Source organism: Miniopterus schreibersii, assembly GCF_964146895.1.
Source record: "Miniopterus schreibersii genome assembly, chromosome: 15".
Lineage (NCBI taxonomy): Eukaryota > Metazoa > Chordata > Mammalia > Chiroptera > Miniopteridae > Miniopterus > Miniopterus schreibersii.
The window spans coordinates 22668219-22683916 of NC_138115.1; the positions used below are offsets into that span (position 1 = coordinate 22668219).

Below are 15698 nucleotides of genomic sequence, written 5' to 3' on the forward strand. Positions count from 1 at the left end.
TACTACACATATGCCCTAGTCCTTTCCCCCATCCCTTCAATACCTGCTAGAATTTGGCTCCTTCATAGCCACACAGGGTGATTCTGCTATTATCAGCTTTTTTTGGGTGATTTCACTAATCAGCCTTCTGACTATGCCATGGTTTCTTTGTCAACTAGTAACAGTAGTACCTGCCACCAGTTTGCCAGCCTGGTTGTTACAGTCCCCTAGTATTTGGGGTCTCTTATAGAAGCTGGTTCCCTGCTTTGTGTTTCAAAACTGTGCCAGAGGGCAGGGAGGGGAGGATCAGAGAGCCTATGCCTGGGGCTTTGTCCCTCCTGGGATCTGGTATCTGGTGAGGGTTCACATTCTCACCCATTCACAATCCCAGCACATTGCCTTTGGCATCGCATGAGAACAGCAGGGCTCCCTGGCTAGACACCAAGTTCTCCCTTCATTTTTACTAAGCAGCTGCCACACTAATGGCATTTTATATATTGTCGCTGCCTGTTAATGGGAGTAGACAAATTTGGTGACTATGAGGGGAGGGGTCCCTCTGAGATGATGGCTTTGGTTCATATTTCCTTAATTTCTTTATTGTGGGTATCCTTGGTGTGAGGAAAGGCTCAGTTGGCTGGAAAATCTCTACCTTACATCACTGTGTCTCTGAGCACATCTGCTATCTCATAAATTGGTCAGGGCGGGCACACTGGGATTTTGGAACTAGAAGTAGACCTATCAATGAATGTAACATTCCAGAAAAAGAAATAACATCTCCATATCATATTGCAAATTTATCTGAAATCTGTCACTCTTTTTAGGTTTTTTAGAGACAGATCTACTGTGGTTGAATTAAGTATTTTATTTCCAGGAGGAATGAGGGTAAATTATTAAATTCAGACTGATCTTGAAATCTCATCTCTTCCAAGAAGTCTTTCCTGATTCATTGGATAAGTGGTTACAGTGAACATCATCTTCCTATTTGTTCCCAATACCACCCCCAGGTCCCAAATCCATTCTTTTTTTCTATGGATGGAGGAAACAACCGTTAGCAGATATTACATTTGTTTAATTGGTGACTGTGTGCTTGTGACTTAATCTAAGTTTCCAAGAAGGCAGGGGTTAGACGCCAAGCCCAGTACCTTGAGCATACAGAGACTGCTGGAGATAAGGTTGAGAAGGATAGGGTGAGCTACCAGGGGCCCAACTAGTGCCTGGGAACTGGCTACCATTTTAGTCTTGGCTGTCCCAGGACTCTGGGAGTAGGCCGTGGGCCTTCCTGGCATCAGTGTGGTGCCTGTGTAACTCTCCCACATGTTGGGAAGATAGGGACCCACATGCCTTGGTGCTATGCCAAGACGTGGGCTGCTGCAGGACAGAGGTTGTTAAGCAGAGCTGGCTCGGGATGCTGAAGAGCCTTGGGAGCTCAGGCTAGAACAGGAGTCTAGCCAGGCTGAGGTGGGCAGGCAGGACTTAAAGATCAGAGGAGGTTGTAGAGAGAATCAGAGAAGGCAGGAAAGGTATGAGGGGTTGGTTTTGATAGTCAAAGCAAGTTGAAGAACCATAGAATGGTGAGAACAGCAGGATACAACGAAGAATGCAATAAGCCAGAAGAGACCTGGGAGCCCCAATTCTAGGCATAGTCTGGGAGCTGAGGCTTTCCTTCTCTTCTCTAGCCTCAGTCTCCTCATTTGTAAAAGGAAATGTTTGGTCCAGAGCTCTCTAAAGTCTCCTTCAGTAACAACATCTTGGGGACTTGAGAGTCCATGAATCATACTTTCAGTCCTGGTGGACGTTGAAAGATCTAGAGTCACCAACCATATGTCACTAAGGGAAGTGATCCAGAAATTTCAACATTTTCCAATATTTCAAAAACAATAAAAAAAATCTCTTTGCTCACAAAAGGACAACAACAGATGATCACTTAAACTGCAGTTTGATGATGGGGTTTGGGAGGAAATATAATAAAAGATGTTGTATCTGGTAAAAAGTTTGAGGAACTGATAAAATTCAATTCTCTCATTTTATGTATAAAGAAAATGAGGCCTGGAGAGGAGAAATCATTTGCCAAAGGACAACTAGCAAGTTAGAGACAGAACAAGAATCAGAAGACTCCAGTTTTCTAATAACCCAGTTCTGAGCTTTTATTACTCCAGTCCCCTTTCCCCCACTGGCTCATGTTCCAACATCCCTTATAGAGAATAGGATCTGAGTTTTTGAAAAATATTCTATCTTTCCTTTCTCTGAAAGATAGAAGGCAGGTTTGATCTGACAACTTCCCCTTCTAGCAATTCCAGAAATCGGTGCCTTAGACTGTGAAGTAACCCAGTAGCATTAGAGGAAAGGATGCTGGATTACCCCTGCTGTCAGTGCACTGGGGATAGATGTGTGTGGGGGTGTGTGTGTGAATGGAATTAGTAGGAAAGTACTGTGTGTTTCCTGTGGGAAGAGCATGGTTTCTGCAGAGCCTGAAAGGCAGCTACTTGGAGGAATAGAAAGAGTTATGCATTGGGAATAAAGGGGCCTGGCTATGAATCTGGCTCAACTGTGTGACCCGTCTGGGCTTCAGTTTCTTCACTTATAAAACTGGGAGATTTACCAAAGGCCTTTCAACCCTGACACTGTAAGTATGTGTACTTCACCTTTTCCTTGTGGAGCTGTCCTGGTTTCTCATAGGTGAAGGGTCCAGCTGAGTTCAGTTCTAGATGAGTATTAAATCCCAGAAAGAATGGGTCTGTCTCTCCTATATACCAAGACCATCAAAATCTTCCTGAAGAACAGCTTCATTCATGAGCACCCTACTCAAACTCTGATGACTTCATACTGTCTCTAAGGAAAATATACCATTCCTTTGCCTGACATTTGAACTTTCAAGACTTGGCCCCATGTTACCTATGCAGCTTCATCACTTGCCATCTCTAGAGATGCAGTTATTTAGAATTAGAGATCCAAATTTCAATCTCAACTTTACCTCTTTGCAGCTCTGTGACTTTAGGCAACTTTCGTACCCTCTCTGAGTCTCATATGTAAAATGAAATTATAAAGTACCCAGTTCTTCAATTTAATATGAGGGTTCAATGAATTATCATTAATAATTGAATAGGTACTGAATGAATGTTAGCTCACTCTCTCCTTTCCTCAATTAAAAAATACATTCCTTGAGAATAGGAATTGTACACTCCTTTTATATCTGCAGAGCACTTTGCACAAATCCCTCAACAGAGCAAATGCTCAGTAAATATTTTTTGATAGATTGTGGTTTTGTCTGTTTGTTCTATAAGTTGTCTAGATAAGCTGAAACATTTGCTTCTCTTTTACAGTTTGCCCAGCTGGTGGCCATCTACAAGACATTGGGAGGAGAAAAGTTCCCACTCATTGAGCAGACATACTACCCCAACCACAAAGAGATGGTAGGTGATCGAGTGGGGACTTTAGTCTCTGCTATTTCCATTCCCTTGGCTTTGTCAAGATTGTGAAAAGACTAGGTTAACATTATGCCTTCTCTGAGGCCATCCTAGGATATCAGGAGGAGAGAGATGGCATGGCTGGTTGTTTTTTCCTCCATGGAGACTTGGAGCTCATTCCCCCTTCTTCCTCTCTGTCCCCACACCCTCTGCCCTAGGCCGGCATGGTCAGTTGGTATTTGTGCTTAATTCGCCAATAGAGACTCTCTGCCATTAGCATTCCAAGTGTACCCTGGGACAGAGATTATGTTTATTAGCCTCTCACTCCCTTCTCCAAAGAGGATCTCCATTTGTACCATTTCTGTGGCTCAGAGCCTTCTTCTGGCGTATTGCACATGGCCTTGCTTATCATCAAACAACACATAGAAGATGAATAACAACCTTAGGCCCTGAATAGAACTACCTTCTTCATCTTTGTCAGAGCTTCCCCAGGGAGGGGTTCTGTAACTTTAAGCCCTTGTCTGTAATAAATCCTTGAGACCAACATCAGGGTAAGGGGTCTACGCTTGGAGTTCTCAGGGAACCCAAGACACAGTGATAAGGGGACTGAACTGAAGGGAGGCTGGGGAGCAAAGCCGGATTTTTCTTGCTGTAATATTTAGCAGGGCTGACCACTAAAAATTTTGAAAAAATTGCAAAGTATATTCTCCATCTGCTGTCCTTTTCCCCCAAGGCCCTTGTGTTATTTCTTTCCTGTCCTCTATCCTGAAATTTTCCCTCAAAAGAAGACCCCCTAAGATCTCTCTGAGGTATCAAAATCTAAAGAGAAATTTCAACTCTACAAGAGAAAGGCTTTAAAAAATTTTTTGAAGTAGGAATGAAGACATTAGTAGTCTAGTAGAGAAGTACTTTCTAAAAGAAGCAGAAAAGAAGCCTTATGGATATCAGTTGAAGGCATTAAGGATAGTTAACCTGCAGAGACAATACCTATTCTTATCCAAAGAGGTGTACTAGGGGGCCAGACCCTTTCCCAGGAATGGTATAGAGGATATTACAGCGTGTAGAGGGAAGTTAGGCCTTTGTAGGTCTCATATCAAGTGACTCTATGCCCCTGCAAGTCACTTCCCCAAACAGATGAAAGTGTAAGAGAGGATCAGGATGAGCTGAGATTGGAGTAGATGATACACAGCCATAGTAAGTTGCTCTTTTCATTCTTCCAAATCAGCCTGTTTATGATTCTGTCAACCTGTCTTCTGGTATTGTACATCAGATGGCTACATCATCTCATATGTATAACATTCACCATTTCTTCCCTATCAGATCAATTAAGGTAAGACAAAATTCATTTTCCTAGAGAGAAAAGGGAATAGTTCTGGCCAGAACTATTTTGATTCTAAGCCAGAATCAAAACTTTTAGTAACAGGTACTAGCTAGACGAAAAGGGTTTGGGAGGCAGGAGGGAAGGGCTGAGGGCAGGATAGAAAAGTCATGCTACTTTCCCTAGCCTTTGATGGATTCTGGGCTGGGGTCTCAGACACAAGCCATAACATATCCCAGCCCTGCTCTAATGCTAGACAGACTGTCCCCTTGGTACTTCCTGTCGTCTGACAGCAATGAGGCAGGTGGTGATAGCCAGACCTCTGCAGGGAAGGAGAACTGGCCTGGTCTTCATGACTCCTGAAGGAATGTGGTGGTCATGATCCCTACTAGGGCTGGATGATGTCAACAAACTCCTTCCTGAGGGGCAGGCGTCCCTGGTACCAGCTGCAGGTGCCATCAGCATGCTTCATGCAGACATAATGCTGGGCCTGGTAGCCATAGAGTTTCCGTTCCAACAGCCAGTCTGTCCAGAGGCACTCGTTGGGGACCGAGATGGTACAGGGCACTGTATAGCAGGTGGTAATCTAGAGTCATAGCCACACAACATCAAAGTGAGTATGGTGTCCTTTTTCTATAATTTTTTTCAGACTCATACATATCCTTACAGCCTAGCTCAAATGCCCTTGCCTTATGAAGCCTTTCCAAGTCTCCAAAATTCCTTAAGTTCTCCTTCCCCTGTGCTCCTACCATAGTATTGCCTCTCAAATGGCATTTATGGACCAACCTGAGGGTCCTTACTCTATCACTGACGTTGAACAAGTTACTTTACTTTCTAGAGCATTAATTTCTTTACCTTAAAATGAAAATCTTAATTCTTCATACATTTGTTATAAAGACTACATTAAAATATTTTAAATAAATTGACCATTAGAGTAGATTTTGTTTGAATGGTAATTATACTATTTCAGTTTGCCTTATATGATGGCTGCCTTCCCCACCAAAATGTTAAGTACTTTGAGATCAGGGATTATGGACCATCTTGCTTTCCTAACTCCAACTTCATACAGTGCCTGATCCATGGCAGATCTCAAGAATACTATAGTAAATGAATAAACACATGTATGAAGGAAGGAATACATTAAAGGTGAGGCTTAAAGACCCTTTCCCACCCACAAAAGACCTTGGAAATGCACATTGTCTTACTTGGCAGCCACAGTTCAGATGGTAGTGGTGATTCAGACTTTCTCTCTGCAAAAAGGACAGGTTCTCCCAGGGCTCAATGTAGTTGCACAGATGGATGAAGACTTTTCCATCATTGAGGACCTGACCTTCAAGGGGAGATAGAGGAGAACATAGCATGAGGAATCTGTGAAGCTCCAGAAGCCTGGGTCCTTGAAGAGCCCAGAATTGCAGCCTCTTCAATATTTTTTTGGTGGCAGTGGTGACATGGGGCTCAGTGAAGGGACCAGAAGAACCTCTGTAATCTTTATATCAAAGATTATGTTTGTACAAAGGAGAGTTGTGGGATAAAGGCCTTTTCCTTTAGTATGATGCAGAGAAAACATGGGCTTTAAAATGATATTCTTGGTGAAACCCCTTTTCTATCATTTACTAGCTGTGTGACTTTAAGAAAGTCATGTAACTTCTCACCTGGAAGATGAGAATAATAAGGTTATTGTCAGGATTAAATGAGAGAATATTTGTAAAGCTCCAAGCACAGTAGATGGGAGCTCATAGAAGATGTTCAATAAATACTAGGTCCCTTTCCCTTTCCAACCTTTCCTATTATCTACATAGGCCAGTCTTCTGCCCCATTGATACCTATATCGGTTAAATCTTTCCCCTTTCCCATAGGAAAGTGCCCCTTCTTTACTTATCAAACTCTCCTATCTTCCAAAGACCCTTTTCAGTACCACTTCATCCTCAAAGCCACCCCTGACCATGCTAGCCCACATCTCTTAGAACTTTAGTCACTCAATCATTTACTTACTGAGCAACTATTAGACCAGGAATACAGAAATAAATATGACAGGATCTTTGCCCCCAAGGAGCTTAAAAACAAGTAGGTCAGACAGATAAGTAGGCAAAAATTATACTGCTATGTGTTTATATAAAAGATGCAGTATAAGCCAGCTGGTGTGGCTGAGCAGTTGAGCATTGACCTATGATCTAGGAGATCTCGGTTTGATTCCCGATCAGGGTAAATGCTGGGTTACGGGCTCGATCCCCGGTGGAAGCCATGCAGGAGGCAGCTGATCAATGACTCTCTCATCATTGATGTTTCTATCTCTCTCTGAAATTAATAAAGATAGATATATATATAAAAAGATGCAGTATAAGAACAAAGGAAAGCACAATTATCTCTGTCTATGGAAGGGGTAGGGGCAACAAAGATGTCTAAGAGGAGATGATGCTCCTGTTGGGCCTTGAAGGGATGGTTAGGAGTTTACCTGCCAGACAATTTGCAGGAGAGACTTCTGGATATTGGGACTATCCTGTGCAGAGGTGGAGGGGTGCAGTCCAGCCAAATACCTTCTATAACTGCAAGTAGTTTAGTTCAGCTCTGGGAAAATGTAGCTGGAAACTGTCAGTGACAAGTGGCAGGAGACAAAACTAGAGAGGTCAGCAGTGTTATGGTCACAAAGGGCTTTCACCATGACGCAGAAGAGCTTGTGCCTTCTCTTGAAGAGCATGGATGCCACTGATGACTTTTCACTATACCCATGTTTTGTCACTTATCTTCACCCTCGGTTAGACTTGACTTCCTTGAGGGCAAAGAGCATGCCTCCTGCTTTGACTGATGTACCACAGTGCCTAGCAGAGACCTAAGCACACAGAAAGTAGGTGCTTAGGAAGGAAGGCAGTGGCCTTATCTGTTAGTCCTTGGATGTGGAGGTCTCAGTGGCATGTTCTGCCTCTGCCTCTCCCATCCAGAGGCTCCCAGATCAGCACAATTCCACATTCTTGGAGCTGGGAGCCCCTACCAGTGTGTCCTTCAATGCTTATGAGTTCTTAAGAGCCATGTCTGGATTGTGAGCTCTTTGAGGACTGTGCCTTGTTACTGAGACTCCACTCTCCTGTCCAAGGCCTGGCAGCAAGTAGATGGTCATTCATTGCTGAATGGATGGACAGATAGTGGAATTCATCCTTCTGGTCTCCTTGTCTGCTGTGTTTTTCTTTTCCTCACCTTTGTAAGTATTTTTCATCCTTCAGGACTAATCTAGATCTCACTTATGTAATAAATCTTCCCTAACTGTTTATCACCTTCTTCTTGAACTATAAAATACCTTCTTCTTGAAGTATAAAATAATATATATTGCATTCATTCACTTATGGAGTCATAGTCTTCTATAGTTCTTAACTGTTCTATCCCAACCAACTCAGCAAGGAGGAGACCTACCTGGGCCCAAGTTCATGGAGACAGAACCATGTTAGACTCAAGTCTCCTGTTAGGGCTTGTGCTTTACTGTACCCCTAGAATAGGGCCTGGGGTGTGAGTTAGGCACACAGGCTCACTATTAGTCAAGAGTGTGACCCAATGTGACTGTCTAAAGCTAATGCCATCAAAGGCTACAGTGACTACAATGTGTGTGTTGGGGATCGCACACACACAATTCTCTTTACTCTGTGAAATTAAGACCTCTCCTGTAGTGTTGTGTCCAGTTCATTGTCCTGTGCTAGGGAAGGGACAGGGATAGGCTATATCCCATTGGAGAAGGTGGCCAGGATAGGAGGGGCTGGGAACCATGGCCAGCAGACCTGGAGTTAGAGTGCTTGCATCTGTTGTCCTCATGCCTCTGAGGGATCATCATAGAGAAGAGAGCAGAGCTGAATCCACAAAGGGCAGTTTCAGAGGGGCAGATTTGGGCTCAAGATACCAAAAATCTTGTGCCAATTAAAACTGTTTGAAAATGGAACCACCTGCCCTAGTCTGGAAGAGCAACCTGTCCCTAAAATAGTGAAGCAGTGGCCAAGATCACTGTAACGAGGACTCTTGCATTGAAAGGGAGGTTACCAAGGCCTCTCCCAACTCAGAGGTTGTCTCTTAGTAACACAGCTCTGTTTTATGCCCAAGAATATGTCACCTGCTCAACTTGCTGCCCAAAGACAGCCCTGGCTCCCTCCTTGGCTGTCTTCCTTAGGACAGAGACTGTTGGGGCCACTTGCTGCTCTTTAACTTACCAGTCAAGAAATACTGTTTCTGGCTGTTAGCTTCTAGTTTCACACCACAGAGGGAAGAATCAAAAGGTGTATAGATATACTGAATATCTTTGACTTTCTCAAACCCTTTAAACATCTGAAAGGCAATTACAAAAAAAGCAGTATTGAGTCAGTGAGTGAACTTTATATTTTAACTGGAAAAACTTCTCATTTCTCAATCTAAAAAAATTGAGCAAACATCTAGTTCAGGATTTGATGCACACAGGTGGCCCAATTGGATCATTTCTCTCTTTAAAAAAATCTGAACCTTGTTTTATTCCAGGGAGAGGGGAAGAACCTCCAACAGCCCCATGCATAGGCAGCTATAGGACCAGAGGGACACTGAGGGCCTGCCCTGCACTGTCATTCAGAATCTGTGGGCCCAGCTCCCAACATGCCATCCACTTCCACTTCAGCATCTACACCCAGGATCACTGAGCTGGGGTGCCTGACCTACGAGCCCCACCTTTCCCAGAACACAGACCCCATTCCTCCCAGAAGCCCAGGGGGTAAAAGCACTGTCCTGTCCCCATGTACCTTTATCTGTTTGATTTCATACCGGATCATTTTTTGAGTGTCAGCTGGGTCTGCGCTGGCTGGAACTACCTTCTCACTGGAGATTTTTGCCCGGATCGCTGCATAGGAAGCAAAAGAGGGAACCTTCAGCGAACTGTGGGAGCAATCCATTTGGGATCTGGATGACCTGGAGCCCCTGGAGAATTTTGTAGTGAATTCTGGATTGTGAGGAGGAGGGTGTGAGAGAAAGGGGACCTAGAAACTCCTCCTGTGCAGTCAGGCCTATTAGGTCCTACAATCACACTTTTACCTGCTAGTTTTGAGGGTCTGGCTCTCCATAGCCCAGGGTGCCAGGGGCTGGAGTTGGGTATCAGTATAGAGGAGGGAGGAGAAGCCCCTTGAGGGTAGTCAGTGTGGTCATCTATTGATGTAGCTCAAGGCCTAAAACAGAGCCTGCCCAGCATTGATATTAGTAAATGTTTATTGAATTAACAAATGATCTGACCCTGCACCAAGGTGGTTCATCTTTTGCCATTTGGTTATTAATAAAAAACTATTTATGAAGTTCTTCCTCTGTGCCTGGCCTAACACTAGGTACCAAGTCATAAACATAATTAAGACAGGGTCTCCCATCCTACAGAACTCTTGGTCTATGGAGAACACACGAAGAACAGCAACACAGCATAGTAGGAGCACAAAGATGTTAGAGATGCTGTGGTAGCACCAAGGAGTCAGGAAGCCTTCAGAGTGTACTGGGGTGGGTGCTTGATGGCTCAGTTGTAGGCTTGGACACAGGGATGTTTATAATGAAAGCCCAACCTCCTGGCCCCTGGCTTCCCCCTCCCCCATCCAGTAGTTCAGAATAATCACAGGATAGTTCCAGTGACTTGTTTTATAACTCTCGATAATTGCGGGGGTGAGGGGGCCGCTATGGAGGCCCCTTACACAGTCTTTATTTCCTTACAAATCAGCTAGGCTCTTCGCTTGCAAGGTTGCTATGGTGCCGGCCTTGCCCTACCCATCAGCCCCAACCGGAGGCAGCCGGTGTGTGATTTGAGCTCCTCCCTTTCCCTCCAGACTGCAGGTCTAGAGCTCTGCCCCATACCTTTCACACACAACCACCCCCTGCTGTGGACCTCCCGGGCCTCCGGACTCACCGAGTGCAGAGTGGCAGAAGTGCTGTTGGGGGTGCGCGGGGGCGCAGCTGCACGCCTCGCCCAGCGCCGGGGGCCGCAGCAGTGCCAGCAGCCGCAGCAACAGCGCCCAGCTCAACACGGTCTGGAGGCTCCGGGGCATGACACTGCAGAGCCCCGACTAAGCCTGTGGGGTCTCTCGGATCAGACAGCCCCTCCAGGGCTTCTGCAGAAGCCTCGAGCCCCTCGCCCTAGCCTTTATGAGGTGGACCTAGGGCCAATCCCGCCCTGTGGTCTCCGCCCTCCTTTGGCTGTAGGCCACCTGTGGCTGCTGGACCCGCGGCCCTCCTCACCCGCAGCCTCAATAAGATGAAGAGGAAGCCAGGAGAAGCCCTTAGCTTCTATTTCCGTGCCTGAGCGATTCAGCCTCCCAGAAGTGGAGAAGGCACGGGGAGAACGGATGGTGTCAAGGCAAAAAGAAAGCACAACAAAGACAAATGCAAAAGACAGAAGGACCAAGGGACTGTGAGTCAGGCAGAAAGAACAACAGTGAAGAGAGGCAGAAACAGAAAGAGTGAGACAGGCAGAGTCATAGAGAGACAGACGGAATAACAACAGGCAAAAGAGACAGTGACAGAGAAGGACGAACCCCTTGCTGAGCTGCACACTGGGAATGAGACAAGCTACTCAGGGCTTCTTTCAGCTGCAGGAAGTGTTTTCAATGCCCTATTTAGGAGGCTCCAAAGCAACAGTAAACAGTAATGGAATAAGACAGAGAAAGTTGAGTGTGTGTGTGTGTGTGTGTGTGTGTGTCTTGGCTCTGTCAGTTGGGGGTGGGGAGAGATGTCAGAGAAAGCAGCCAGTGCTTTAGAAACCCTTTCCCATACCCAGGGCCTCAGACTGCAGATGGCTGAGGACAGTGCTTTTGGTGCCGGCTCAAAGCACAGAATATCTCATTACCTAGCATAAACCTGGGACCTCAGAGCCCTCTTCAGATAGCAACAGGCTACACTGATTCCTATCTCATGTTGCTACTCACTGGAGACACTATGCTTTATGTATAACAAGGTGGGGCAGCTTAGAAAACAAAGAAGCAAGGCACTTGGAGCAGTGCAACTGGAGCCTTGTCCATTCTGCCAGAGCATAGCGCTCCAAGGCTCCAAATACAGAGACCCATGGGATTATTGTAGTAGGATGGTGCCACATGTGCTAGACTGGTAAGTAGGAGGCTGGGTTCTGACTCTATCACTAGGCAGCTTTGCAACCATTGCCTGTCTAGGCCTCACTATTTTCTTCATAAAATGGAGTTGAACTACATGATTTCCAAAACCCCTTGAAGCTCTTTGAGCTAACCTCAGCTGGCCTCAGCCAGGAATACTAAAATGCTCATATCAGGTACTCCCAGTATCTGGTCACACAGGATTTCCATGGAAATCTGACTTTTCATCAGTCAACATTATTTCCTACAAAAGACATTTTTTCATTTTAATGTGGCAATGATGTTTGAAAAGAAGGATATTGAAAGAGAGATGAGTCTGTCTGAGAAAGATGAGATTTGGTGTCCAAGCTGGTTCTTCATACAACACCTAGACTAATAATGAGTCTGACGTTATTATTGGATGGAATCTCAAAAAGCATCCAGTCTGGTCTCTTCATTCGGCAAATGGACTGAGGCTCAGTGAGGTAAAGTGGCAGAAAGGACTAGAATGCAAGTCTCCTGACATCTAGTTCAGTGCTCCCTCCACTGTACCAGATTACTTCTTTCACTGCCATTTTGTAACAGCTTAAATTCCTGCTATTGGAGAGTAGTTCTTCTCTTAAGTTTTTAATATTCCTCTATTAAAATACAGCTACCTCAAGGTAGAATTTACTCTCTTAAGGATCTCTTTCAAATGATTAACATATTGACTTTTTATAACAGCTCTCTTCCAAACCCCAAGCTGGGTAGAAATAACATACTAAGCTGTTTGTTGGTTGAGTTTGGGGTGTTGGAGAGCAGTGAAGAGACTGTGAAAGGTGGAGAAAAGACAGATTCAGTATAGGAAAGCTAGATGTTTTATGGGGCAGGGGAGGATACTAAGAGGTACATGACAAAAGGGACATTAAGGTTCCAAAGATATATTCCTTTTGTAATTATGGTTTACTAGGGTACAATTTACATACAGTAAAATTCACCCTTTCAGAGAAGCATTTTTTCAAATTCTCTTTGGCTAAGGTCCAGTCCTGCCCAGGTTTGTCTAATGCAGAGAAGATTGAAACAATGAGTTTTAAAGATGTAGAGAGTACCAAGTAGGAGAACAGGGTTCTTATAGATCTGCCACTAACGTGCTGTGACCTTAGGCAAGTCACTATCACTCGATGGGGCTCAGTTTTTTAATTTGTAAATCATGTAGCTTGGACTAGTTCTTTAAAGGGCCCTTCCAAGGGTATTCCCAAGAAAAATATTTGTAACATTACACAGAAAAACAGGCACACTCTGATAAATTCATTCTTTTTTCCTCTGCTTTCAGCTAACACTGCCCACATTCCCTGTGGTGGTGAAGATCGGCCATGCTCACTCAGGCATGGGCAAGGTAAGGATGGGGCCTGCTGTGCTTTGAGATTGAGGCCGAAAAGGGTACTTCTCAGAGTCCAGTTATGGACTTTCCTTCCTTCTCTGCTATTGATGAATTCTTTCCGAGGAGAAGATGATTTGGCCCCTCTGAAGCCATGAGTGTTACCCAAACAGGCCTTTTTTAACAAGCAGAGTGCATGCCACCTCCTTGGTCCCTTGGGCCCTTTGCAGTAAGTGTGGATTTGGAGTCTAGGAAGGGAAGCTGGAGAGAAGGATTCTCCTAGGGAGATGTGGCACCCAGGCTTGCAACTAGATGGGAAACATCTTGATGAGTTTGGAGGCCCTGGGTTCTTGTGACTCTTAGTATGTGTATGTCACCTTTTCTCCCTCTCTCCCTTCCTCCAACATTAGGTCAAAGTGGAAAACCACTACGACTTCCAGGACATTGCTAGCATGGTAGCCCTCACCCAGACCTACGCCACAGCAGAGCCTTTCATTGATGCCAAGTATGACATCCGGGTCCAGAAGATAGGCAACAATTACAAGGCTTACATGTGAGTGGGGTGGGTTCCTAGCTGATACTCTTCACTTTCTCCTTAGCTCAGTGGAGAATCTGAGCCTCCAGGTAGCTGCCAGCTCTCAGTTTAACCTCATCTGGCCCACAAGGCAAAGAACAGAGAGAGGGTGCCCTTCAAGTCAGGAAGTCTTGGCCTGGGTTCCTTTCAAGTCAGAGGAGGGGTCCATGAACTAAGATGAGAAATAAAATTAATATTTATTTTTACTAGCCTTTAAGTGAAATTTGGCATTCTCCCCAGTTATGAACAAAGACAACAGACTATAGTAGCAGCAGCAGCATGAATGACTTTGTCACTAAAGGCAATCACAGAGATTTTTGTATTTTTATACAGTTGTGACAGATATCTCTAAATACCAGTTGCATTTATCACTACTAAGGAATCATGGTAGTTATTAGACCTACTATTACATTTACCCATGTGAATACATTTGTTATTTATAAAGAAACATTTTTTACTCATCACAGATTTAACATTTTCATAACTATTTTGACAATTATTTTAAACAATTTAGTTTCTTCGTTATCCTGTGTACTTTATTTTATACATATACACATCTTATATACTTTATACCTTAAAAGAAATCCATGTGCTTCAATAGGCTGCCAGAGCACAGAAAAAGTTAAGAAACTTCTGGTGTAAATATATAGCATTAAAAACACCACAGAGCGTTAAAAGCCTAGTGGTTATGAGAATAGATGACTTCTCCACATAACTGTGTGCATTTGCCAGAATGGAAAGTTAAAGGTTTCCACTAGTAGAATTTAGAAAAAGAAAATATTTCAAGACTAACTGATCTTCCATAATATACAAAATAAGAATGCAAATGGATTATAATTCCAGTTTTGGCAATATTAATCTCCCATTTTTAGAAAAAATTTAGGTAGTTCTTTTGTTTGTTTGTTTTTATAAAGAGAGAACATTATAGTATGTGAGTTTGATCTTTGCCACTCATGACTTCAGCAGACTTCAAGGTTGAGTAGCTTCCTTTTCCTTAGCCATCATTTCCATTTTTCTTCCTTTATTCCCTTTTTAGTGTTTCTACTCTCTGCTGCTGGAATTAGTAAGGAGCCCTTTCCCTATATTCCCTTCTCATACCTATAGTTTAGCCCTTTTCACACATATGATTTGTATTACTCTCCTTTGAGCTCTCTGGGCAGAAATGAAAGGGTCATCTCTTCAGAACCACTGCCTTGTGTAGCAGTAGGCACGTAGTAGACACCCAATAAGTATTCAGGGAACAGCTCTTATAGAAAATTGAGGCATCAAATTTTTTTTACCTTTATTGACTAGATTCCTACTTTCTAAAAGTTTATAATTTTTTATTTATAGTCTTTCTGCTTCAGAAAGGAATTTAGGGTTGCTTTAAAATTATGCACAGTGTAAGACAGGATAATTTAAAAGACTATTATAAAAAAAAACTAAAATAAGCAGAAAGATTAATAATATACTTAGGCACTAAGAAAGCAGCTTCCCTATCCTTTAATATTAAAGTCCCCTAAATAAACACAATGTTTATGACAATGAAGTAAGAGTGTCTTGATCCTTAAAAAGGAGACACACCACATTTTTAAGGATTACAGTTTCCAAAAGCAATTTAAATGACGCATAAGAGAATCCTCAACTATTGATAAAGGGTAGGTGACCAGAGCAGCTTTAGAAAATATTTACTTACTTTTTTATTTGCAAGGGACAGTCAGTTATTTGGGGAAATGTTTAGGTCCTCTCAGCTCCTTTTCCCCAAACTGTTGGCTATCCGTTTGCTCTCAGAAGGAGGAATTGGCTTGGCAATAGTCAAGATAAAGTTTGAGATTCTTTTCTTCTTCCCCAGCTCTCACTCTAGAGATCCAGAGACAGCCACATTTGGTGTAAAGAAGGTGCTGTTCCTGCTCCACCCTCAGTAGGCAATATGTGGGTCGTTTTGTGGAGGTCAGATGTCCTGAAAGTCCTGAGAATCTGTTGAGCTGTCACTGAGTGGCTTCTCAGTGTCCCCTTTGCTCCCACATGCCCCAGGTAG

At 43.8% G+C, this 15698-nt stretch overlaps 2 protein-coding genes across 3 annotated transcripts in view; one reads left to right on the forward strand and one right to left on the reverse strand.

Annotated features, from left to right (window-relative positions):
* Positions 1 to 15698, forward strand: part of SYN2 (synapsin II) — a 124811-nt gene that overhangs the window by 83367 nt on the left and 25746 nt on the right. The window contains exons 5-7 of the mRNA XM_081160031.1: positions 3300 to 3389; positions 13063 to 13125; positions 13518 to 13660. Of these exons, the coding sequence (XP_081016157.1) occupies positions 3300 to 3389; positions 13063 to 13125; positions 13518 to 13660 (296 nt within the window). The remainder of the gene's footprint in view (positions 1 to 3299; positions 3390 to 13062; positions 13126 to 13517; positions 13661 to 15698) is intronic.
* Positions 823 to 11280, reverse strand: TIMP4 (TIMP metallopeptidase inhibitor 4). 2 transcript variants are annotated; one of them, XM_081160032.1, is made up of 5 exons: positions 10577 to 11280; positions 9441 to 9538; positions 8886 to 9000; positions 5907 to 6031; positions 823 to 5287 (listed from the first exon to the last, which is right to left on the reverse strand). In XM_081160032.1, the coding sequence occupies exons 1-5, from the start codon at positions 10713 to 10715 to the stop codon at positions 5090 to 5092; spliced, it is 675 nt and encodes a 224-aa protein (XP_081016158.1). In that variant the 5' UTR covers positions 10716 to 11280; the 3' UTR covers positions 823 to 5089. The 2 variants fall into 2 exon arrangements, with proteins under 2 accessions (XP_081016158.1, XP_081016159.1); XM_081160033.1 differs by having other exon boundaries at positions 5083 to 5268; positions 10577 to 10759.